At 57.5% G+C, this 24390-nt stretch overlaps 9 protein-coding genes across 9 annotated transcripts; 4 read left to right on the top strand and 5 right to left on the bottom strand.

Moving 5' to 3' along the window:
* Positions 1 to 57: 57 nt before the first annotated feature.
* On the top strand, positions 58 to 1976 carry LTHEOB_12012 (uncharacterized protein; the record flags this gene model as incomplete). Its single annotated transcript, XM_035508833.1, has 2 exons — positions 58 to 875; positions 932 to 1976. The coding sequence occupies 2 exons, from the start codon at positions 58 to 60 to the stop codon at positions 1974 to 1976; spliced, it is 1863 nt and encodes a 620-aa protein (XP_035365425.1).
* A 1193-nt stretch (positions 1977 to 3169) lies between these two features.
* On the bottom strand, positions 3170 to 6160 carry LTHEOB_12011 (Cytoskeleton organization protein; the record flags this gene model as incomplete). The annotated part of the gene is made up of 4 exons (XM_035508832.1): positions 3170 to 4059; positions 4141 to 5153; positions 5204 to 5721; positions 5774 to 6160. 4 exons carry the CDS (start codon positions 6158 to 6160, stop codon positions 3170 to 3172), a joined length of 2808 nt encoding a protein of 935 aa, XP_035365424.1.
* Positions 6161 to 6597: 437 nt separating this feature from the next.
* On the bottom strand, positions 6598 to 7080 carry LTHEOB_12010 (MTCP1 domain-containing protein; the record flags this gene model as incomplete). The annotated part of the gene is made up of 3 exons (XM_035508831.1): positions 6598 to 6648; positions 6710 to 6944; positions 7019 to 7080. The coding sequence occupies 3 exons, from the start codon at positions 7078 to 7080 to the stop codon at positions 6598 to 6600; spliced, it is 348 nt and encodes a 115-aa protein (XP_035365423.1).
* A 1452-nt stretch (positions 7081 to 8532) lies between these two features.
* On the top strand, positions 8533 to 9783 carry LTHEOB_12009 (Ubiquitin-conjugating enzyme e2; the record flags this gene model as incomplete). Its single annotated transcript, XM_035508829.1, has 3 exons — positions 8533 to 8870; positions 8922 to 9288; positions 9340 to 9783. The coding sequence occupies 3 exons, from the start codon at positions 8533 to 8535 to the stop codon at positions 9781 to 9783; spliced, it is 1149 nt and encodes a 382-aa protein (XP_035365422.1).
* Positions 9784 to 10923: 1140 nt separating this feature from the next.
* Positions 10924 to 12013, top strand: LTHEOB_12008 (3-dehydroshikimate dehydratase; the record flags this gene model as incomplete). The annotated part of the gene is made up of 2 exons (XM_035508828.1): positions 10924 to 11313; positions 11360 to 12013. The coding sequence occupies 2 exons, from the start codon at positions 10924 to 10926 to the stop codon at positions 12011 to 12013; spliced, it is 1044 nt and encodes a 347-aa protein (XP_035365421.1).
* A 485-nt stretch (positions 12014 to 12498) lies between these two features.
* Positions 12499 to 15981, bottom strand: LTHEOB_12007 (DNA mismatch repair protein; the record flags this gene model as incomplete). The annotated part of the gene is made up of 2 exons (XM_035508827.1): positions 12499 to 12580; positions 12638 to 15981. 2 exons carry the CDS (start codon positions 15979 to 15981, stop codon positions 12499 to 12501), a joined length of 3426 nt encoding a protein of 1141 aa, XP_035365420.1.
* A 906-nt stretch (positions 15982 to 16887) lies between these two features.
* Positions 16888 to 19372, bottom strand: LTHEOB_12006 (C6 finger domain-containing protein; the record flags this gene model as incomplete). The annotated part of the gene is made up of 5 exons (XM_035508826.1): positions 16888 to 16902; positions 16974 to 17549; positions 17611 to 18023; positions 18268 to 18379; positions 18491 to 19372. 5 exons carry the CDS (start codon positions 19370 to 19372, stop codon positions 16888 to 16890), a joined length of 1998 nt encoding a protein of 665 aa, XP_035365419.1.
* A 629-nt stretch (positions 19373 to 20001) lies between these two features.
* On the bottom strand, positions 20002 to 21687 carry LTHEOB_12005 (ATPAse AAA+ type core protein; the record flags this gene model as incomplete). The annotated part of the gene is made up of 4 exons (XM_035508825.1): positions 20002 to 20508; positions 20560 to 20636; positions 20684 to 20978; positions 21025 to 21687. The coding sequence occupies 4 exons, from the start codon at positions 21685 to 21687 to the stop codon at positions 20002 to 20004; spliced, it is 1542 nt and encodes a 513-aa protein (XP_035365418.1).
* Positions 21688 to 22842: 1155 nt separating this feature from the next.
* LTHEOB_12004 (L-ornithine aminotransferase) lies at positions 22843 to 24372 on the top strand (the record flags this gene model as incomplete). Its single annotated transcript, XM_035508824.1, has 4 exons — positions 22843 to 23018; positions 23068 to 23383; positions 23438 to 24139; positions 24187 to 24372. 4 exons carry the CDS (start codon positions 22843 to 22845, stop codon positions 24370 to 24372), a joined length of 1380 nt encoding a protein of 459 aa, XP_035365417.1.
* Positions 24373 to 24390: the final 18 nt, after the last annotated feature.

Below are 24390 nucleotides of genomic sequence, written 5' to 3'. Positions count from 1 at the left end.
CTTTTGGCCCAGCTGCCTTCCTCCGCCATGCTTATTCCCTCTCCCCACTCGCCCAGAATGCACGCCAGAAAGAACCACCACCTCTCCATCAACTCGCCGGGCTCGTCTGCCCTCCCGCCCAGCGGCATCCTGACCCCGCGCACCCCGCGCTCAGCCCGCGGCGACCCTCTGCGCGATCCGCTGCTGCTCTCGCGCTCCCCGCCGCCCTCGCCAGGACTGCCGCCCGCGTACCCAAAGAACCCGAAGCGATCGCTTCCCAGCTACTCGCGCCTGCTCCGCAAGCTTCTTGTCATCTTTTGCGGCATCGTCGTCGTGGGATGGCTCGGCGTGCGTCATTGGTCGCACTCTCGCACCATCTTCTACCTGGCCCCGGACGGATCCGAGTATGAGATGGTCGGCGACAGCCTGCTCCCGGACGAGCCGTCGGTTGTCGCCATGACGGACCAGACGGGCAGAACCAGATGGACCGTTTCCATCCCTGCCGACTCGGAATTCCCGCTTGCTCCAGCCCAGTACAAGGACCTGTGCGACCAGGCCAAGGAAGTGGCCGCTTCGATCCACGGCAAGGGTGCCCACCACAAGGGCTACTACTACATCGACCCCACCTACATTGACGTCCACCACGCCACCGAGCAGGGCCTCTTGCCAGATCCGAAGGGCACTGCCAAGATGGTGTCGGCCGTGGGCCTGGATGACGGTCTAATGGGACCAGGCAATACGTACCGAGGCGAAAGAATGGACATCTGCGAGACCAGCTTGACCTTTGTCATGGAGACCTCCGACGCCGGTCTGGGAAAGACTTTGATGGCCATGTGGATGGCGTATGGACTTGCGCGTTTGGAGGGTAGAGCTTTCTTCGTTGACGATACGAGATGGTACGCCTCACTGCGCTAACGTTAGTTGCGATTCATGTCACTGACCTATGCTTTAGGCCCTACGGGAACTACACGAGCTATTTTCAGCCTCCGCCGACCCCGTCCTGTCTGCCGCCAATGACGAGCCAGGTTGTTCCCTGCCCCCACCATGCCAGGCATTTGATGGTCTCCGCCGCCACCATTCGCACCACCTTCGGCCACGCTTTCGTTGAAGAGTACGAGGATCCCCGCAAGATGCAGGTTCAGCGCCAGCACAAGATTTTCGGCATGCTGCGTGATGGGTACGAGGCTCTCTTCCGTCTGCACGACGATGACGCCAACTACGTTCTGGAGCGGACTCGCAGTCTCTACGAGCCTGTCATCGAAAAGGGCGGCGTCAACATTGGACTCCACGTGCGTCGCGGCGATCGCCACCCCTTCGAGTACCAGTATTCCAAGGACTACATTCCGTTGGACCGCTTCACGCAAGGCGTGCAATACCTCATCGCTGAGCACTATGGCCCGTCTTTACCAGGAAACACGACCGACGGCGCCAAGGTGGAACGCGACGCTCATGATGCCCCGGTCAAGTCCTTGCACACCCCAGCTGCCGCCGCAAGCCAACAGGAGCACCCGGACCTCTTGTCCCTGACTTCATCCCAAGCTGTCCTGGCATCCGACGACCCGGACGTCTACATGGCCCCCGAAATGGCGGGCGTTGTGCGCGCGCAGGACCGCATTGTGTTGGCCAGCAAGAAAACACTGGAGGCTTCGGGTGCTCGAAACAAGAACCGGTACATTGACGAGGTATCGGGCTGGGAAGGCGGCTTCTTCCGCGATGTTTTCTGGTCGCTGGGCCGCTCGAACGCCAACAACGCCGGCACCGCCAGCGGCAACAGGAACGATGAGCCGAACGAAGCGGCGCTTAAGATGCGCGAGCTCGTCGGCCGCGCGTACCTCCTCGACCTGGCGGTTGTCGCGAAGGCGGATCAGATAATGTGCACGCTCAGCGCTACCGGCTGCAGACTCCTGGCCGTGATGATGGGATGGGAGCACGCCATCGGGCAAGGCGCATGGAAGAACGTCGACGGCGAATTCCATTGGAGGGGTATAGACTGGTGACTTCAACTACTGGAAATCTGGAGGTTGGAGTTACCGTGGTAAGCGACAGGTAAAAGAACAGGAGGAGGATTGGGGTCTGCCTTCCATCTTCAAATCATCATCATTATACCATTTTCAGGCGCGGGAACTCAAACATAGCGTTGCATTGCAGGCGTTTTCAACATCCTCTTCCGTCTTTTTTTTTTGTAGGGGCCGTACGTACAACCTTTTCCTCCTTGCGCTCTTTTCTAAACCTCTGTGGGGTGTAAAGGAGAGGAGACGAGGCGTTGAAAGAAAGGAACTGAGAAATACGTTCGTCGGCCGTGTACTGATACCCCATCCCCATTATCTCGGCACCAAGAAATACAATTGCGAAGCCTTGGTTACTCGAATTTGTGTCTCGTTATTGTACGTGCCACTTGTCAAGAGCAATCATATGCCGTGGAAGGCAACATGATTGATGAATCCTGCGCTTGTTCCAAAGATTAGTGACGAGAGTTGACGATCGTAGTGATTGTGTCGGACCACCCGATGTTTCCCCCTCATATGCCTTATTTATTATCTTCTAAATTTACTATGCCTCGATTTGCACTCTTGTCAGCCTCAAAGGAAGACAATCGTGTTCGAGTCTGCAACCTCGTTTTCCGTCTGTAACTTTAGGTGGTCCAATATCAGTGTCTGAATTGCCCTCGGTCTAATTCTAGGCACACTACAAAGTACTTTACCAGTTTCAAATTTGGTTCATCAACTTGGAGAATCAACCCCGCTGTCTGGACATCTTCGTGTAAACTGCATCCAAGCATCTTCTTCGACTCCTTAGCTGGCAGAATACAATACCCCTTGCCTAATATGGAAGGGTACGATATTTCGTAATCCACTCTGGTATCTAGGCCTTAGTTTGCCGAATCTGCATGCGGAAGCAGCTTGCTCCTCACTCCTTTCGGTCGCACCATGATCGTAGGGTCTCTATCTAAGCATATATTCTACTTATCAACTCCCATAATTCTTGCCTTCATACCAAGTATGCAACCAAACTGTAATAGCCTTCAGATTGTGCATTGTGTACACTTACATCCACACTATCGTCACGCCGCTACCAACACCACAAACCACAATTCCCCGAATTTCCTGAACACTGACAATGACCACCGTTGTCCCGGCAGCAGCTGCGGCAGTACTTCCTCGGGCCAATGCTCCCAATGGATGTCCCCTCTCTACGCCAACTTGACCTTCAACACCCCATCCAGCGCGTCTGTTGCGCCCTGCACGAGCAAACCTGCCACGTCCGTCACCCACTCCTTCTTCTCCCCTGACTCGGTGGCCAAAACCCGTGTGATAACCGCCTCGCCAGTTTGACCCTTCCTTGCACCTTCGACGAGCTTGTCGACACCGTTTTCGCTCAACCTGTTCGTCCAGTCCAGGGCGGGCTGGCGGACAGCCTTGACGAAGACGTCGGCGACGATGGCCTTGAGCGTGGCAAGCTCCTTGACGGGAATCGCCTGCCACCACTTCTGCGCTTTGTTCTTGGCCAGGCGCGTCGCTGCGTCACAGAGTCGGGTGGAGGCTTGCAGGAACTCGGCGATGAGGAAAAGAGTTTGAATATCGTGCTGCAGTGGGAGGATATGCTTGGCCTTGCTGTTGTTCAAGGACAGCGCCTCGAGCGCCTCTTCCACCCCAGAATTTTCCTGAACGAGGTGGGACAGCCAGGTTTGTAGGTCCGTGATGGCAGCTGATATATCGCTGACATCAGTGCCGGTCAATGACTTGCTGGCGAGCGCACGCAGCTTGACCCATCCCGGGATGAGTGCCTTCTCGGCGGGTGTAAGCTCCGCCAGGTCCGACTCGGACGGGTTATTAGCAATCTTCTCAACGTTCTCGTTGGCGATGTTGAGGCGGCGGGCGTGGCTGCTGTCGGGACCCGACGATAACGACGAAGACGAGATGACCGTGCACGTGTCGTCGATGAGCAGGTGCAGCGCAAGCCAATATCGGCCCGGCGGCGGCCCGGACGAGAGGAGGTGCTCGAAACGAGACGTCGCAGAGTGCTCGTAATTCCACATGCGCTTCAGATCGCGGTTGTCAACGAGGCCATCGAGGTCGTCGTCTGCGATAAGCTGTCACTATCTTCCGTAGGAGCAAACATGGGGGGGCTGAGTGCTGGATTCCCGATGAGCTTAAGACGTACCTAATACTTCGCAGTGCAAGTCATCGACCGCTTCGCCTCTGATGCGAAGAGTTCTGCGTCTTTCGATAACAGAGAATTTCCTGCTCAGACTCTTGGCGAGGTTGTTCTTCAGCTCTTGAATTTCCAAGAGCCTATCGTACTGCAAAGCGTCGATTTCAGCACCAAGGAAAGCCTGGAGGGTGTGCAAAACCCTATCGGCCGTCTGGAGGATCCTGTCGAGTTGCGTCAGAGGGTCATTGTTGGCTCTGCTATGTTGCTTTGAGCGGTAGTAGAACGGGTGAGTGATGGCCATCCGGGTGAACATGTGGTGGCTGAGTGTCTCCATCAGTATCTCCTTGATCTTTAAACTAGACCAAGCTTCCATGGCCTCGCTGAAGTTACCCAAGAAGGCTACGAGACGGGCCTGGAGGAGTCCTGCTTTACGGCTTTCCGGGGCGTGAGACAACAATTCTTTCATCACAATCTCGGCCTGGACCAGGTAGTCCAAGGATGACTCGAGGTAGAAGAGCTTGACCAGGGCCATTGTGGCTAGTGCACAAGAATCCTCGCAAGTTGCAACATCCTTACCCTTGGCGAGTTGGTGAATGTCGAGAGACTTGACCACGAACTCTTCCAGCTGCTCCTTGGTAGCCTTCTGATCCCTGGACAGTGCCAGCTGGTATTCCAGTTTCAGTATGTTCGCCTTTGTCCGAAGTGCTTGCGCTTGTTGTTTCGGAGCTCCTTCTTGGATTGTCTGATTTTGATCCTCGGCCAAGTTGGAGCACCAATCCAAGAACTTGGACTGACTGGTGCTGTCGAGTCTCTCGACATAGGGCGACACGTCCTCAAAACAGCACTGCTCCTTGGAAAACACCAGGATATAGGCAGTGCAGTTCTTGAACAACTCGTCATCATCCTTGGACGACACCGATGCCTTCGGCAGCAGGCGAACGCGGAGATTCTCATCAGCGTACTTTTCATGGATTTCGTCAAGTTCTTTGTTCATGTCACCCGTGAGCCCAGCATCCGAAGCCCTTGGTTAAGTCAGCACGATGGAGAAATCAATAGTACGCAGCAGACTTACGCTTGGCGTGTTAGCTCGCGGTGTGAGAGGTGAAGCGCTCGCCATAGCGCATAGTCGTGGGGCCACAGGGAATACGATGTCTTTGCCGCTTCGTCGGGAGTGTGAGTTTGCTTGAGGGCAGCGGTGCAGAAGTCCCACAGGTGTTGCCACATGGCCGCCTCCTCCAGAACCTCCAGCTTGGTGCGAACGAAGGCGAGGTCGCAGACCACAAGGGGCGAGAAGATGCCGACAACTGGATGGTCAAGAATCTCCAGCATCTCCTTCAGCATACCCTGCTTCCGGTAGATCTGAAGCACGAGCCGGAGCTCGCGGCGGGTGGTGACGGCGTCGACGGTCTTTTCGCCCTTCATGCCTTTCGCAGTAGCCACGGAAAGCGTCTTGGAGGCAAGCATGCGCATGAATTTGGCATTCCTGTCGTCCTTGCCGTCCAACGCATCTCCGGCCAGCTGCTGGACAGCAGGAAGCGCAAATATGTACTGCTCATCCTTGGGGTACTTGTTCTTCAGCGTGACCATGGCCTGCATGCAAACACTCAGCAAACCACTCAACAAATGGGACCCTGCATCGTACCACTTGGGCGTCTTGCCAGTCATCCATGGAGGCGGCACTCTCGAACCACGTGACCAGCACGTTGCCATCGTTGGTGGCCTTGAAAGCATTCTGCCACAGGGCTTTGCGCTTATCGGCGGTGCTCGCGCGCTCGCCCAGGCGGAAGTAGATGGCCCTCAGCAGGTCCTGGTCGGTGATGGCGGGGGTGCTCTCGGCCAGGCGGGCCAACTGGTCGAAGGCCTCGTCATCGCGGCCGAACTTGAGGTAGACGGAGGCCTTCCAATAGAGCAGGTAGGGGTCCTTGGGCCGCTTCTGGAGCTTCTTCTCGCATTCCTTGAGGGCCTGCTTGATATTGGAGCCGGAGAAGTGGACCTTGTCGTTGATGGAGCCCACGCTGAGGGAGGCCATAATTGGTCGTGTGCGGCGCACGGGTGCATGCGCAGAAAGCGAAGGTCGTGTGCGCCCAAAGTCGTTGCCGCACACTGGGCTGCCGGTGGTGGATGGCGGGCGCTCGCAAGCGACGGCGGCGGAGGTGGAGGGGATGGTCTTGGCGAGTGTCCCGGGCGAAAAATAACCAGTAGTCCGGTGGAGCACCTACTTTGTTCCAACGTCACCCGAGTTCATCCTTTGCGCACGCTATCTACCTGGAGCTATTTTCCAACTCACGTCCGCTTGACAAAGCAAATATATTATTTTGAACGCCCGCAGCAACCCCACCGGCGGCGACATGTACCACGCAGCGCGTCGCGTTGGCCACAACAATGCATGGCAACCGTTTCCACGACGCCAATCCTTTTGATATTTCCTAACCCATGTGAAACAATACAATACCGGCACCGAGTGCCTCACCACAACGACTTGCCCTCCTTCCGCTTGGCCTCTTTCCGGGCCTCCATCTGCAGTCGGGGACATGCGTGTCAGCTCGCGAGGAAGACGAGGGGCGCGTCAGCAACGTACCCACTGCTTCTTGCAGTCACGATATGCCCTAGCAAAGCCGGTGTTAGCAGAGGGAGGAGTCAGCTGGTCGGTGCGTGGCGGCCAGAAGCGCGGCGAGAGCGCTCTCGCCCCTGCGGGAGGAGCGTACTGGAAATAGTCAGAGCACATGTCTCTGTCACCGCCGTTGCGGTGAAGACATCGGAGACTCTTGGAGGCAGCCTCCTGGCACGGATCAAAGTATTGACTGTACTGCTTGCTGCGCGACGTGTGATCAGCAGTGGCGCAGTGAGGGCCGGGCCGGGCAGCTGGCCCGGATGAGGAGCTCCTTACCCGTCGAAAGTCGCGGCGGCGCTCTCGGTCCAGGGGGTGTCCGACTTGCCGTCACCGGCCATGGTGGATGTGCGGGGTTGGGTGCGAGAGGGCGGCGCTATGGGGACTGGGCGGCGGAGGAAGTGGTGCGGCTTGATGCGAATCAACCCGGCGATCAGCCGGGGGCGACTAGCCCCGAGATGGTTTGCCGGTGCGTCGCCCGCCGCCGTGCGCCAATGACGCTCGTCTTCCCCGCGTGTGTCAGCGCGTATTGAGCCGGCCGACGCAGGGCGCATGTGCTCCCAACAGGCGCCAGATTGATCGCTCGCTGGATGCATCTCATCATCACAGATCCGCGTGCCGTCGGCGTAGCGAGCCAAGACGCCGGGCCAGTCTGTCTCTGGGTGCTACTCGCACGCCCGTGGGCAGCGGTCAACACGACGACGAGCACCCACGTCGGAGCAGCGAAGGCGAAGCTGGCTGCAGCTACTAAGTATACACGCCCGTCCGCGTTGGGGCCACCGGGGGGGCCAGCACCGCCGTTTTCATGTCAATCCACGCGTTCCCGGTTTGGGAATGCGAATCCCGCCCAGCGCTCGTCCCAGCCTCGCTGCTGCTTCCAACGGTCTCCCATGCCGTCACGGTCCTAGCCCTCCACACCTCCCTGACGCACCTCCACTTTTTGCGCAGTGCGGCCACATCATTATGATCCGTCCGCACCGCCCGGTTGCGCGCACCCTTCCGGCCAGGCCACGCGCTGCGTCGTTCATGGCGAGCAGGCGGCGCGCAGCGGCGTGTCGCGGCGTTTCCGTGACTAACGTGCCCGCCCTGCCGGCGCCACGGTGCTTGATTGAGGCTGTCGTCGCTAGTGCCTGGGCGGGTGTCGCGAGGGCTGCGAGGTCGGCCTTCCTGGAAGAGAAGTCAATTCCCTCGCAGGGAGATCGTCTGCCGGCCAGACGCTCGGTACCGGCGCCCTCAGGAAATCCGCACCACAGTCATCATGCCCAATGGCCGCGACAAGACGGTCCGATGGCCGCGATAAGGCATCTCGAGATAATGCGCATGCCAATCCGCCGTGGCAGCACCGCGATAGAAGGGCCATCCACGACAATCGCTCCACATTTCGCGTGCAAAGATAGTGCTCCTGTCCAGTCGATGGCCACTGGCCAGGGACCCGGCTGAGTCGCGCCCGTGGACCGCTTGAGAACACTTTCGCATGATCCGGGGTCGATGCTCGTCCTAATCTGGCGCTTTCATGAGAAGGGCCTACTCGGGGATATAAAGACACCGGGGCGTCCGCCGTCCTGATATCAATCAGCCTCGAGCTTCAACCCATAGCTTTGCCCAAGTCTCTTTTAGAGCATCACAGCCTTATCACAGCCCCCTTAGTCCTCCCATCAAGATCATCGGTCTTGGCTCTTGCTTCCTTCCACGCGTGACTTCTTCCATCAGTCCAGCTCTTATTGTAAGCCTGCGAATTTCCCTCTTGTCACATCCCTTATCGCGCCGCCAAGGCTGACTCTTTTAGATCCACAATGGCAACAGTCGCCACTCAGCGTACCGCGACCCTGCCGCGTCCTTCCTTCACGCCCATCATCCAAGATGCGGTTGTTGCGAAGAAGGCCTCTGGCATTGAGTTCAAGCCCTCAAAACACCTGGGCTACAAGGACCCCGAAAAGATCTGGACAATGGAGGAGATCGGCTACTCCAAGGACCGCGGTGTCTCGCCCATCGCCGTCTCCCAGCCCTTCCAGCTCTTCACCGAGGAGGCCGTCCACGAGATGAGGAGAGAAATCTTCAAGCCCGAGGTCATGGAGAACTGCAAGTACAGCAGCAACATCGCCGCTTGCCAGCTTAGGGGCTACGCTCCCAAGTCAGTGAAGCTCTTGCAATTGACGCGTGCAAGTTGCTAACGACATCCCAGGTACGCCCCGTTCACTTACGACGCTTGGAACCACCCCGAGACGCTCGCCGCCATCTCCAAGGTTGCCGGCGTCGACCTCGTCCCCGTCATGGACACCGAGGTCGCACACATCAACTTCTCGGTCAAGTCGGAGAAGGAGACCAAGGAAGAGCTTGCAGTCATCAACAAGCAGAAGGAGTATTACGACGCGGACGAGGGTATCGCCGGCTGCCCCTGGGAGGATGACAAGCCGGTTGTTGGCTGGCACACTGACAGCTACCCCTTCGTCTGCGTGCTGATGCTCAGCGACTGCACGAACATGGTTGGTGGTGAGACTGCCCTGAGGACCGGCCACGGTGATGTGATGAAGGTCCGCGGGCCGACTATGGTAAGCCAACCCAACGCATGCTGCACCGAGGCATACTGACGCCTGAGATAGGGTTGTGCCGCCATCTTGCAGGGCCGGTACATTACGCATCAGGCTCTCCGTGCTCTGGGCGCGCAGGAACGCATCACTGCCGTGACTTCGTTCCGGCCTCGCTCACCGTTCGCACGTGACGATTCGGTCCTCACCACCGTTCGTCCCATTTCCAACCTCTCTGCGCTCTACTCGGAATTTGCCGAGTACCGCCTCGCCATGGTGGAGGAGCGTGTGCGTGGGCAGCTCAAAGAAGTGCGCGAGAAGAGCCGTGCTGGCAAGAAGTTTGCCACCAAGGACTTCAAGAAGTTCCTGGCCGAGCAGATTGCCTTCCTCCAACACATGCAGAACGAGATCGTGCCGGACGAAGAGGTGCGGGTTGGCTACATCGAGGAGGTTGACTACCCCGACTGTGTCGTCGGTGCAGAGGAGGCGCCGTCGCTCAAGCGTACTCGCGTCGAGTAAGCGGGCCGGCATTTGTAGCGTCTGGCTTCTTCACAGCGGTCGGGTTCAAGCGGAGTAGCTTATGGTTTGACGAGTCACGCAGCCTTTCGAAAAACGTGCGCATTCGAGGATAATACGTAGTCGCTTAGTTGGGGGGGAACTTTTGGAAGGGTTTGTTGCGCCGGGCAAGACTGCTCTGGGCTGCAGGACTTGTAGTGGTCGCTTTGGACATTATTGGCGCATTTGGAGTTCTCAGGAGTTGCTCTGGATAGTTGTTGCTGTTCGCCTGCGTTGCACGTCCGCTGCATCCGAACACTAGACATGGCTCATGATCACGGAATGAATCGACTCTTTTGAAAGGACATGATGTTGATGGAGACGAAACTAGCCCGCGTGCACAAGCTTGAGTAGGAATCTCCCATGGCGTCCAGATGCATCCGCCCAAGCTCTTTTCTGAGGGCAACGCAGCTAAGCCTGCCAGCCGGCCGAAAGAACGGAACGAAAAGCCGGAACGTACTAGGAGCTCCGTCCACCGGTCAAGCCTCAAGTGCGGTTCGCGCGAAAAGCGGTCGCGGGTCGTTGGCCGATAAGAGGCGCTGTCTCCGACGATAAGGAACGCGCGGAGAGCAGGTCGGTGAGGGATGGACGAGTGGAAGGGCGCGGAAGCGGGAGGGTGAGGCTACGGCCGTCAGTGGCGCGCCTCGCACACGCTCAAGGTTTGCGCCGAAGGCGTCTGCCGGTGGGGAGGACGGGCAGACAGCGAGCTTGTGAAGGTGGTGAGCAGGCAGGCGCTGGGCGGGCGGAGAAAGAGAGCGGAGTAGGTAGCTAACGGCCACGGGCGCGATTTACTACCGGATTGGAGGAACGCCAAACAAAATCCTTGGCCACCCTTACCAAAATCGTGAAAACCCATCTCTTGCATAATACTGGCCATCATCGCGCAGGTAGTCACATGTGCGTTGCTACGGTATGTAAGCGCTGCTTTCTATTCCGGACGATGGCTTCTATTGCTCATTGTTCTTCGCACTAGCCTTCGGTTGAAATACCCCATCGTAGGCTAACCCACTGCTTTACGTCATTCCTGCGCTGTGAGCTCATTGACCACGATATCAACCACGGACGTTCTACAGCTTCCGCCGCAGCATCGCAAGAACCGGCGCCATGCCATTTTCTCCACGCTCGCTCCAAGCTATCCCCACATCCTACGCAACCTGCTCCATTGGCTGCAGCCCGGAGCACACGCTGCCCAAAAGGCTCGATGCCATTGCCGCCGCCGGGTTCCAAGCCATTGAGCTCTCTATGCCCGACATCCTCGACTTTGCCAAGCTGTACCTCAAGAAAGACGTGGGCCCAAAAGATTGGGATGACCTCTGCGCCACGGCCAAGGCCATCAAGGTACAGACCGATGCCAAGAACCTCAGGATCCTGATGTTGCAGCCATTCTCCAATTTTGAAGGCTGGCCAGAAGGCACCCCAGAGCGCAACGACGCCTTCGAGCGAGCCAGAGGCTGGATTGAGATCATGGACGCCTGCGGCTGCGATATGCTGCAGGTAAGATAGGCGTCAGGAAAATCAAACCGGATGCTGATTGAATCAGGTAGGGGCTTCCGACACTCCGGAAGACAAGATCGGCCTTGACCGAAACCGCTTCGTGTCAGACCTCGGCGAGCTCGCCGACATCCTGGCCCAGAAGAACTTCCGGCTCGCCTACGAAAACTGGTGTTGGTCCACCCATGCTCCGGATTGGAAGGACGTCTGGGACATCGTCAAGAAGGTCGACAGGCCCAACGTCGGTCTATGTCTTGATACCTTCCAGACCGCGGGTGGCGAGTGGGCCGACCCGACCACCGAGTCTGGCCTGCTCGAGGGAGCATCCAAGGACGAGCTGGAGAAGAGATTCCACGAGAGCTTGGACGAGTTGAGCAGGTCCGTACCGAAGGACAAGATCTATCTGCTGCAGGTTTCGGATGCCTACAAACCAAAGCAGCCCTTCAGCAAGCATGTCGACGAATCAGGCACTCGCCCACGAGGCCGCTGGAGCCATGATTTCAGGCCGCTCCCGTTCGACGGCGGCTACCTGCCTGTTGCCGACGTAGCCAAAGCAATCTTGAAGACACGCTTCAGGAGCTGGTTCTCCTACGAAGTTTTTGACGGGGGCCCAGACGGTAAGGGCCGGAGCTATGACCTGCAAGAGTACGCGAAGAAGGCCATGGAGTCTCACAAGAAGCTGCTCGAGGCCTGTATTGAATAAAAGATCAGGATGGCTGTTGGTAAGTCCAGTAGTATTGCTGGTTAATGGGTGGCTTCCTGATGTAGACGGTAGCTCAGCCGAAGGCTAGCGTGAATTTGCTTTTTGCTCATGTCATGGGTAGCTGAAGCTATCGTCCGGACGGGAATGTCGAATTAAAAAGTCTACATACACGTCCGGATGATAGCTTCAACTACTCACATATGTTAATTTTTCCAAGGCATAGTTTTCTAATGCCAGGAGCAGGCGTGTTCACGCCAGGCCCTTACGGGCAGCGGCCAGAGCGCCGGGACGAGCCCAGGCGATGGCGGGTGAAGTTAAAGATTATTCCGAATTTCTCATTTGCATGCAGGGACAGAGACGGGTTCCTTGAAATTAAGTGGCATTGACCCTATTGAAAGGAAATCATTTTTGAGAACTCTGAGCTATGCCTTTCCGCAGCCACGCTACCTTTAACACCATGATACGTGATCAGACACGTTCTCACTTTACAACTGCTCAATACCGTTCACGATAGCATCGAGTTCCACGTCACTCGCTCCTTCCAGCAACTTCGTCACGGCGCCTGATCTGTTTCCAATCAGTCAATAAATATCTCCACAACGCGAGGGCAGGACAAGCACTTACAGACCAACCACCTTCCTCCTCATCATCGCCTCCTCCAGCTCTCTACTCTTGACGGCCGCTAACTCCAACACAGAACCCGGCACATTCGCCAGCCGTGCCACATTGAGACCGTAGCTGCGGTGCGCGACGCCCTCGCCGACCTCGTACAAGAAGGTGATTTCCTCCCACTTGCCGTCCGCCTCTTTGCTCTCCTCGAAACGCATGTGGACGTTCTTCAGCTCGCCTCGGTCGAAACCGTCCGCCAGCTTAGCCAGGTTCTGATAGTGCGTGATGAACAGCGTGAGCGCCTTGACGTCGCGTACCATGTAGTCCAACACGCCCTGCGCGATGGCGACGCCGTCGTGGGTGCTGGTGCCGCGGCCGAGCTCATCGAGGATGACGAGAGAGCGCGGCGATGCCTGCTTGAGGATGTCTGCCGTTTCGGACAGCTCGACCATGAAGGTCGACTCGCCTGCCATCATGTTGTCGAAAGCACCCATCCGCGTGAACACGGCATCGAGCATGCCGAGTTTGGCCGAGGCAGCGGGCACGTACGAACCGATCTGAGCCATGATGCAAATAAGAGCGACCTGGCGCACGTAGGAGGATTTGCCACCCATGTTCGGCCCGGTGACGAGCAGAGCGCGGGTGCCGTCGGTAGAGAGGGAAACGTTGTTCGGGACGTACGAGTCCAAGAGGAGCTGCTCCACCATAGGGTGCCGACCTTCGGAGACTTCAACGCAGGCGTCTTCGGAATACTCAGGCTTGACGTATCCCGGCTGATTGCTGATCTCGGCAAGCGATAGCAAGCAGTCCAGCGTCGCCAGGGACTGTACGCAGTCTCGGAAGGACTGATACTTGGTACCTATCTCAGAGAGTAGGTTCTGGAATGCCACATCGCAGGCAGCCGCCAAAGCTTCTTTGTGTTGGTCCCGCTCCCTGAGGAGTCGCATCACCTCTGGTGTATGGAAACGGGAGAGCTGTTTCGTGCCGCTGATCTTGGCCCAAGAAGCGGGCACTTTCTTGACCTCGCTGTTGCTTACCTCGATCAAAAACTCGATGCCCGCCTTTGTCACATACTCAACCTTGGACTTCTTCAGCGCCCCAGCAATCTCTTTCTTGTGCCCTTGGAGATCATGTTCGACGCTGACAATGCCAACTTTGTGATCCGTGATTTCTTCCGTTTCGTGCTCTTCTCTGAAGAAGCCGTATTTGTCATCGTCCCTAGCTGCCTGGAGGTTGAGTCTGTCCAGGTAACTGACGACGTCCTGACCGATCGTGGGCAGGCTCACGATTGCTTCTTGGAGGATCGGCGATGAGAACCCAGATTTCTCTGGGGATTGGACGTGTGCATACTCGCCAGCAATACGTTGCAGGGCTTGCAGCACAGCCAGCAGCTCTGGCCGTGTACACTTCTGATAGTAGATTCGAATCAGAGACTTCTCCAGGTCCGTCTTCACCTGGGAAAGCAAGTGCTTCAGCTTCTCCATAGCAACGACATTTTCGCCACTGCGGAGCTCCTCGACAGCGTCGATACGTTCTTCGAGTTTGGCCTTGTTAAGCAAAGGCCTTCCAACCCACTTGCGTAACAGTCGCTGGCCAAAACGGGTCCTTGTTCTGTCCATAGTCCAGAACAGACTTCCTTTCACAGCTCGATTAGTCTGATTCTGGTATATTTCCAGACTGCCCAACGTATTACCGTTGAGAAGCATGTGAGACCGGGCGCTGAATGCTTGGAAGTTCTTCGTCAAGTCGAAGACGTGTTCCAGACCGTACTCCGTCATGTGGGTGATGAGTGCTGACAGACAAATAGTGACATGCTCCGAAAGCTGATGAACTTTGTCCAAAACAGCCGCCGCGGAATCGGTATCACCCTCTCCGCTCTTCATCTTGTCGGCATAAAAGCTCGAGATATGGCTGTACGCCTGGGCAGCCATCGTCTTCGGCTTCTCCACCCATTCTACTCGTGCTTGGTCACCAAACACGTTTCTCTTCGAGCCGGACAAATGCTGGACGATCTTCTCCGTTGCGTTGGAGACGTTGCCGACAATGAGGAACTCGCAGGGTGCAATGTGCAAGAGCCGAGTCTCGATCTCGCTTCTCATGAATCCATCTTCGAAGTCGTCATAGATAACATCACCTGTCGCAGGCTGGACGGCAACGATGCCCACATGGACCTTTTCATCGGTGCTCCAGCCCTTTGCGTTGGTCTCGGTCAAGCAGAGAATATACCCAGTTGCCGGAGAGTTTGGGTTGGCGTTCGCACCGGTCCCCTGAAGGCCCTCGACGTCATCGATGTAGGTGGCTTTCGTGTACAGGTTAGTGAGCTTGCGGACGAAAGGAGCATTTCGATTATCGCCGGCTTTCTTGAGCGCGGCCGTTTCGAGCTGTCGGACCACACCGACCTTGTGGCCTGCTGCGACTAGGCGCTTGACATGCACATGTAGCCTGTGCGTCGGAAAGCTTGCACCAGCAAACCGATTCAGATGGGCTTCCGAAGGGTGCTCATCGAACCTCAGTTTGCCCGGGACACAGAGAATGCCTAGTTCCTTGGCAGCTACCCTTGCATCCTCTCCAAAGAAGCGGAATTTGTAGCCCACTTCAACTACGAGGATGGTGTCCGGATGCTTTTGTTTCAGGCTGATGATCTGCTTCTCCATAGGCGTCAACTTGGCCCCTCCCTTCTTCACCACCCCCTTGCCTTTGGCTTTCGACTTTGCCTGCGGCTCCTCGTCCTCGAGATCCTCATCCTCGCCGTCCTCACCTTCACCGGCGTCCTCGGTGACGGCACCGTGTCGCCTCTTAATCTCCGCAATGCTGTCGGGCCTGCCGAGCTTCTTGACAAACCTTTGGTGCAGCTTCTCCTTCATCCTCCTTGTCTCTTCCGTGTCCGGCTCCTGGTTCTCCGTCTGGACGGGTGAGCTCGAGAAGATGAATCTGGACGTCCTGTCGGCCCCCTTGAAACTGCGTGAGCCATTGAGGCCGGCCTCGCTCACGCTACCCAGCGATTGGCGCTCTTCCGGTGAAGGTTCGCGCGCATCATGGTCAGGCGCGTAGTCGTCGTCGTCTTCGTCGTGGACGGTTCTGCGGGCTCTCTTTGCCGCCGGGCGAGTTACAACGCCATCTCCATCGCTGGCTTGTGCACGCTTCAAGGCGTTGGAGAAGCTGCGTCGAGGCGCTGCGGCGTCGTCATCTCCATCGTCGGACCTTTGGCGAGCTGCCTCACGCTGAATGGCCGGTGATGGTGACGATTTTGGCTCTGCGGGCGGCTTCGGGGTCGACGAAGGTTTTTTGGAGAAGAAGCTCGAAATTGTGGCTTGCTTCTTGTTCTGTGACGCAGAGAACGGAGAACTCGACGGAGCCATTGCGGGCGGCGTTGCGGATGCGGGTGTGGTGCTGCGACGGCGGAGTTCTGGGGGAGACGCGCAGGGACGCGCTCTGACGCGCTAGGTAGCAAACCTCACTTCTGGCCCGTGCGTCGGCGGCAACCACGACTACCGGTCGGCTGGCCAAAAAGGCACAATTCACAATCTAGCAACTAGATCATCACTAAACATATAAATGCATGTCTGACTGACTAGCCAGCTAGCCGCCACGTCGCGCATGTCGCTGCGCTGGCTACTACTAGCCATACGTAATACGGGGTCGTAACAAGCCTCACGATAGCTAGTATAAAAACGCCGTTTAGCGTTGTATCGCACTATATCAATTGTTGTATAGTAGCGGTTGTACTTCCTTACTCCCTTATTTCGAAAATTTAACTCCCCCCTTTCGAGAAACCAATGCCCCCCAAATATAGAATTTAACACCCTGAACAGATAGCATTAAGGGAATATCATCTATTAAGCATAAAGATAATAGTATATAATTATCTAAGACCGTTACTCGTTATCCTCTACTAAAGATCTCTATCAAACAAAAAACTAGAACAGGCATTAGATTTCAGAGTAAACTGCGCCAGTAAGAGAAATAAAAGAAACTCCAAACTCCTAATAAACGTCCGCTCGCAGAAGGCTCAAGCCAGGAACAGTTTAGCCAAAAGCCTATCGAAGAAGACTGACATGTCCTTCGAATCTCCTTCTTGCCGTGCAAGGCTGCCCATCGTTTCTGGCATCCCCCAAGCTTTCCTCCTTACTCCCCCTGTTGCCATCTTCATTCCCATCACTTTGAGTGCATACCCTTCCAAGCCCTTCCGCTGGACCATATACGCTCTTGCGTTCCGCAGCGAAGCCTTCAACGAAGTTACGAACCATGCGGACACGGAGTCCTGCTCAGACTGCTGCCTTCTGCGTTTCGGGAACGCCGACACCGGGTCCAGCCCCTGCAGTCGCGTGCAATGACACCCACGAAAACATACGCGGTAAAATGAGATGAGGCGGTCCACAGACTCCTCATTGATGGTCGACAGTGAAGATGCAGGCTCGCAATCATCGCTACAGTCATTAAGAGACGTTGATGAAGCCGAAAGGCCTGAAGATACGAGGTAGGCTGGCTTCTCCGGACCGTAAACAACTGGATTGGGTCTCGTTGGAATGACCACCCCAGTGGTGCTGCTGCTGTTGTTGTTACGTTCTGGGTTCGAGGCGTCGAACTGTACGTGGTAGGGCTCTTTTGCAGCGTGGTACTGAACGCTCTCAACAGCCATACAGAGAGTCGCCAGCGTTGCAAGCACAACCGGCCAGTCGGTGCAGCGCCGGGCGAGGCAAATGCTCTCCAGACGGTTCAGTGATTCGCGGAGGAGGTCCTGGGCGAGATGCGGAATAACAGCGCCTAGTTGACCCCGAATGAAGCATGGCGTCATGGTTCGAACGTCCCCGGCATCACGGGAGAAAGTGAAGAAGAGCGGCACGAAAGGGTCCAGCCTCGTGTTGTCGCTAATATGAACCAATACCAAGAGTTTAAGAGCGGTGCGGAGAAGATGCCGGTGTGTTATCTGGAGAATGGGTGAATGGGCGATTCATGGAAACTCAAGTGCGGCATGGGGGAACACGTACGTCTGCGAGATCTCGATAGAATATGTAGACATGCTTGAGGACTTCAAGCGGTGAGTTGAACAGCGGAAACTCGCGAAAATGCTGCTCCTCGTTGACCAGCTTCGATAGGTGTTCATCCAGTTCGTGACGGAGATTAGATGTGTCTGCAAGGACAGCAGGGAGAACCCTATGGTAGTCCTGACGCGGGCGGCTGCTCAACGCAGTCTGATTGGCGCCGGACGGCCACTCGTAAACGACGTGGCTGTGAAACAGCTGGCTGGGTTGTTCCGGAATGACCCTGCGGACTTCTCGAAGCAACGGAGGACCGAATCCGAGCACGATATTGACAAATGAAACATTGGACTCGATTTTGTATGACTCAGGGCCGAAGTAGGTGTCAAGTGTTCGTTCCATAGGACACCATCCCAGTTCATCTGTTGTTTCGGGCAAACTGTCAGCATCTCACACTTACGGGCGATGATCTGGCCACTCGGCTTAGTGTCGCGCTTGGGCAAGTGTGACCAGTAGGAAGCCAATAAGGTGAGTTGTGATCTTTGCCAGTTCCAATTCACACGGAGGAAGTGTGGAGGGACGTCAAAAGCTCCCCACTGTCTCTTGTCCTTATCTCTGGCCCCGCAGTCGTGCACTTTGGAGACGATGATGAACCAATAGACCCACCGGAGAGCATGGAGGATGCCAGATCCTCCAGAGTCTTGCCACGGCAAGGCTGCCGCACGAGGTCGGACCGGAAGTGCTCAATACATGCTTTGCACGGGATTCCAGGGTCGCACTGTCAGAAGGTATGACGCGTCAGGGATGGTTCCAGAAATCCAAAAGAAAAGCACAAAAAAGCGGACCCCACGCCTCGTGCCGTCTAGAGAGAGAGAGTCATGTATCTCACCTTTTCTTTCCGTTGCCTGCAGCTTTCGCATGCTTTGACGCGGCGCATGAGAGCCGCGTCCTTCTTCTGAGCGGGCGTAAGGGGGTTTTTCCGGCCTCTCGGTTTCTTTCCGTTCAGCGGATGCTCGGCCCCGTGGATGAGGAGCTGGCCTGGCTCTCCGCTAGGGCGGAAGTGGATGAAGCTGAGCGGGTTCTTCGCAGTGTTGGACCCAATGCTCGAGGGAGCACTGCGCTTAGACTGATCGACGGTCAGGCGTCTCGCTCTGTGTGTGTGCGCTGGCCGGGAAGACTGCGGCGGAGGCTTCCAGCTGGAAACCTGCGGTTGAAGGGGAATCGGCAGGGCATGCTGCTGAGGCGGGGCCAGGTTCTCGTTCTGCTTGTGAGCGGTATACAGCACGTCGAAGCCTCGGTCAGAGTTGAAGGATGATCCGGTGTAAGCCAGGCTCGGCTCGGAGCAGAACGAGTATTCCGAGAAAGCCTGGCGGCTGGATTGAGGAATGGGAATGCTGCCGACGGAGCTGTTGGAGGAAGACTCGCAGGACGCGATGTCGACGGGCGTGGTGCTCAGCAAGAGAGGGTTGAAAGGCTCCGAATCAACAGTGTTGCAGGAAGCCACGAGGTCGTCTGGGAGCAGATCCAGACTGTCCCATTCGCGCAGGCCCTGGGTGAGGGCGGACAGGCCAGCGGATGCAGGCATACTGGGGCACGGCTGCAAGTGGACCGAAGGTGAGGTGGGAGAGGCATCGTGAAGGAGGCTGAAGCCGGGGACAGTAGGCGACATTAGGTCGGGCTGGTCGCCAAACTGGTTGCCCATGCCGAGCAGGCCATCGAGGTGGCTGTTCCAGTCAGGCTGGTCGTCGGCGGCGAAGTCAGGTTGGAACATCTAAAGGGCCAGCCTTCGCTGATCGTCAGCTGCTGCGGGTGGCAGGACACAGTTGGACGTACAGGCAATGGTTTCACAGTCGGTGCTTGGAAGAGTGGCTTCAGGCGCCAAATTAGAGGAAGGCCGCGAAGCCGCACATTGATATAGGCACCCGTGGTGCGGCTCTGACGGTTGCCTGCTCGGCGGCCTCCGCGCAACGTCGTGCCAGTCGGCGGGCACGAGCTTATCACGTTGCAGGCCGTGGCCAGTGAAGTCGGCGGATCGCAACAGCCTCGTCGCACCAGATCGGCTTTCCCGCCTCCCCGCGCGCTCACCGGTCGAGGCGTGCAGGGCGAGCGGCCGCCGGCCTCAGATACGCACATGCAAGGCGGATTTGCTGATGGAAGCTCGCTAGAACGCGCGTGGAAACCGCCATCCTTCCCCGCACTCCCGACACAGCCCGCCTGACCTCGACGCATCCGGCCTCCACGCCATGATCGTTCGCAATCGCTCGCCGTACGTGGGCAGTTGAAGCTATCGTCTGGACGTGGATGTTGAATTATTAAATACACATCTACGTCTGGATAGTAGCTTCAACTACCCACGTACGCGGAGCTTAGTTGCTGATTAGTTACCACCATTCGCATCAACTATGCGTCCACTTGCCATCCGTCGCCCACGAACCCCGGGAGCGCAGCCTTGCCAAACCCGCTGCGCCCCACGTCATGCAGCTCCGATAACGCATCCCGCCCCACAACCCGTGCGCTTGAGCCGCTGCCCAGCTCTCGAAGCGGAAGCATCTCCTCGCGTGCCGATGCGAACATTCCCCCAGAGCTTGCTTCACATGCTTCGGCTACAGCTGGCTTAGAGCTGTGCATCTGGTCCCGGAGGATTTGGATTTGTTTCTTGATGACACGCCAGAGCTCGTATCTCTCCAGCGGCGAGCCCGCGCCCTCGTCCTCGGAATCCGATGACTCGCCGTCTTCTCCCGAGTGCGCCAGCTGCAGCAGCGTTGCTACAAACGCTTCCTGCAGGTACGCGAACGAGAAGTCGTCCGTGATGTCGGCAATCGCCGGGCAAAGCTTCTCGGGGAAGTCGATCGTCTTCTTGCTCTTGAGCTTGTCCCGCCAGTACTGGCAGTAGAGGACCCGCTCATCCTGCCCGCAACATCAGCAACGCCATGCCTGCTTTCTCGGCGGCAAACCTACCCTCGACGGCAGCGGAAAGAGGTATTTGCGGTCGAACCGGCTCGGCCGCTTGGTGAGACCGGGATCGAGTTTGTCCACTGGTCGGGTTAGAGAGTCGGCGTGCATCCGAGGTGCTTGGGCTTACGGTGGTTGGTGCTGGCAATCATGAGAATGCCGTCGTTCGAGGCGAGCCCGTCGACTTCGTTGAAGAAGTAGCTTCGGCTCTGTTCCGTGACGATCGTGTCAATGTCCTCGAGAACGAGAAGGCACGGGCTCGTCTGTCTCGCCAGGCGGAAAACGTCGCCGAGCATCCACGTGTACGGAGCGCTCTTGACGTACAGCGTTGGAACCGACGGATTGCGCTCGGAAAGCTCATGCATCATGGCTTTGATCGAAATCGTCTTGCCGTTGCCCGCAGGGCCGTAGAAAATCAAGCCTCGCTACGCAACATTAGCACACAAACAGCCGTGGGCGCCGTGTCATTACCTTCCATGGGACGCCGTAGTCCTCATATACACCCCGGTTGTCAAAGAATTTCCTGGATACGTCTCGGAGCGACTTCTTCATCTTTGGGTCCAAGATGACCTTGTCCCAGCTCGCTTTCTGAACCTGCTTCCACAGCTCCGAGCTCCTGGTCCAGTACCCATCGTAGACGTAGATCGCCTTGGACTGGGACATCCAAGTACCAATCGTCCTGAGCAGTGCGTCGACGACGGACGAGGGCGACGAAGGAGTCTCGCCGCCCACGGGCTCCTTCAAGACGTATTGGAGGTTCGAGTATCCGATGGTGACGACGTACAGGATAAAGTCCTCATTTCCCCATCGGTAGTGGTACTTGGCGAAAAAGTTGGCCTGTGCGATCGAGACTGACGACGACGGACCGCCGCTGCTGACCCCCCGCCACTGAATAACAGGCTCGGACTCCCTGTCTAGCTCCGCCGTGGCGTGGCCAGCGGCTGCGAACTGGAGCAGCGGGCAGTTTTCCGCAGGGATGGTGGTGACGATCAACTGCGGATGCTGTGCACGCAAGGCCGAAACAAGCTGGACGTCCAAGTCGACCGTCTTGCGAGCCGTCTGCGAGTGGTATTCATCAAACAGCCGCTCGCCACCGGACTGGGAGATGATGGAGAAAGAATCGTCGCCCGCCATGTTCGATGGCGACGGGAGATGGCGTTGGAAGATGGACGAGCCCCCACCTTCTGTTCTGGGAAGCTGGTAATCGGACAGCAGCACAGCGGGCAACGGACAACGGACACCTCTCTTATACGTGTTGGCACCTCGTCCCACATCCGCTCTAGGCAGACACTTGCGGATTCGCGTGATTGGCAGCGTGGGCTGAGACCAACACACGCTGGTCGGTGGATCTGCAGCTGAAACGCGGGGCGCAGCGCTTCTTGCACATGGTATTTTTGGGCAAGCTGGTGGCCTGCTTGTTCGCGCGCCGTTCTTGCGCGGAGCGTTGATTTGTTTTCGCTCATGCTTTTATTCTTCGCGCTAGCCGACCCCGCGAGCGCATGCGGTTGCCTACGTAACCACGGTGAGAGCAGATGTGGGGTGCCACAGTCGCGTCAAAGCATGCTGCACGTGAGACTGGCCAAGGCAGCATTCTTCCATAGGGCCGAGGGGCCGGCTGTTTGGATAGAGATGAGCTTGTAATTGCCGGCCACAGCACTTGTGCAGATGACGGGCAGCATGGTGTAGCAGTGCATGTGTCGCCCGCCGCGAGCGGTAGGCTGTGACGTTCCCGCCAACGGGAGCAGCGCCGCCCGACGTCGGAGCAACTCAACGGCCAATCGGTGCCGCGTCACAGCACGTCTGGGGGCGCGGGGGCGGTTCAGCCTCTCGAGGCTCTCTGGCGATCTGAGCCAGGGTGTAGGCGCTACGGCTGCTTGGGGGCAAGCCGAGGGGAGAAGGCCGAAGGCGGGGCGCGGGCAGCCAATGGCAGGGCGCCCAAAGCGGGCCACTTCAGCACTTTCGGGGCCCCTGTGCAGCCGTGCTGATACGTGCACGTAATTGTAGCCGCTAAGCGCAGGACGACGCGAGCGTGAGCCTTAGGTCTCGAGCTGGAGCAAGCTCAACACCGTGTGTTTCCCCTATGCGCAGTTATAGACGGGCGCCCCGGGTAGTCACGGCACCAGCCAGTTTCTGGTTTTTTTCCTCTGACACGGTGAGCCCGACGCTTAAAAGGGGGCCCTCCCGCCTTTTCTCCCGGCTTCCCACCTTTCTCTATCGCATATCAGCCCCCCTCCGCTGCATCCCAGCTTTCTTTTCTTCGCCCCGCCCATCGCATTGCTCCCGACCACCATGGCCCCCTCCGCAGTCTCTGCCACCAACGGCACTGCTAGCACTTTCGGCGTGCACGCCGCCTCCTCTTCGGCCGCAATCCATGCCGAGCATGAGCATGCTGCCCACAACTACCACCCGCTGCCCGTCGTTTTCTCCAAGGCATCGGGCGTTTCGGTATGGGATCCCGAGGGAAAGTGAGTCGCATCTCCGGCCTTCGAGAAAGCCGTCGCTGATCCAGCCCAGGCACTACCTGGACTTTCTGTCCGCATACAGCGCAGTGAATCAAGGCCACTGCCACCCCGAGCTTGTCAAGGCTCTCACCGAGCAGGCCTCGCGGCTCACTCTGAGCAGCCGTGCCTTCTACAACGATGTGTTCCCGCGCTTCGCTGAGTACATCACCAAGACGCTTGGCTTCGACATGGTCCTGCCCATGAACACGGGTGCCGAAGCCGTCGAGACTGCCGTCAAGGTCGCACGCAAGTGGGGCTACAAGGTCAAGGGGATCCCCGAGAACGAGGCCCTCGTCTTCAGCGTGCAGGAGAACTTCCACGGACGCACTGTAAGTCTCTCAACGTGCTAAGAGTAGGACGCGGAGATTGATCGGATGCTACAGTTTGCGGCCATCACCATGTCGACTGACCCGGAGTCGCGTGAGAACTACGGTCCCTACCTGCCTGGAATTGGCAGCTGGGACCCGGTCAGCAAGGCTCCCATCCGCTACAACAATGTCGACGATGTCCGCAAGGTGCTGGAGGCCCACGGCAAGAACACGGCTGCCTTCCTCGTCGAGCCGATTCAGGGTGAAGCGGGTATCGTGGTGCCCGACGACAGCTACCTCCGCGAAGTCAAGGCGCTGTGCGAGAAGCACAATGTGTTGTTGATCTGCGACGAGATCCAGACCGGTATCGCCCGCACTGGTCGCATGCTCTGCCACGAGTGGAGCGGCATCAAGCCCGACCTTGTTCTCCTCGGTAAGGCCATCTCGGGCGGTATGTACCCGGTGTCGTGCGTCTTGGGCTCGAAGGAGGTCATGCTCACCATCGAGCCCGGCACGCACGGCTCGACCTACGGCGGCAACCCTCTGGGCTCCGCCGTGGCCATCAGGGCTCTGGAAATCATTCAGGAGGAGAACATGGTCGAACGCGCCGAGAAGCTGGGCAACATCTTCCGCGAGGGCCTGAAGAATCTCAACAGCCCGATGATCAGCCTCGTTCGGGGCAAGGGTCTGCTCAATGCCATCGTCATTGACGAGAGCAAGACGAACGGGCACAGCGCGTGGGACCTGTGCATGCTGTTCAAGGAGAAGGGTCTTTTGGTAAGTGGCAGAATCCGCCTAGAAAAGCATGTGCTGACACGAAGCAGGCCAAGCCCACTCACCAGAACATCATCCGTCTCGCGCCGCCATTGGTCATCACGGAGGAGCAGATTCAGCAGGCCCTGAACATCATCCGCGAGGCAATTGATGAGCTGCCGCAGCTGAAGGGAGAGAAGGAGGAGCGGGTCCTTCCTCCGGGTGAGAAAAATGTGCACATTGGCGTGGACAACTAGACGGGCAGGATTGGAATC

Source organism: Lasiodiplodia theobromae (assembly GCF_012971845.1).
Source record: "Lasiodiplodia theobromae strain AM2As chromosome Unknown scaffold_56, whole genome shotgun sequence".
Classification (NCBI taxonomy): Eukaryota; Fungi; Ascomycota; class Dothideomycetes; order Botryosphaeriales; family Botryosphaeriaceae; genus Lasiodiplodia; species Lasiodiplodia theobromae.
This window is presented reverse-complemented; position numbering and strand designations above follow the sequence as displayed.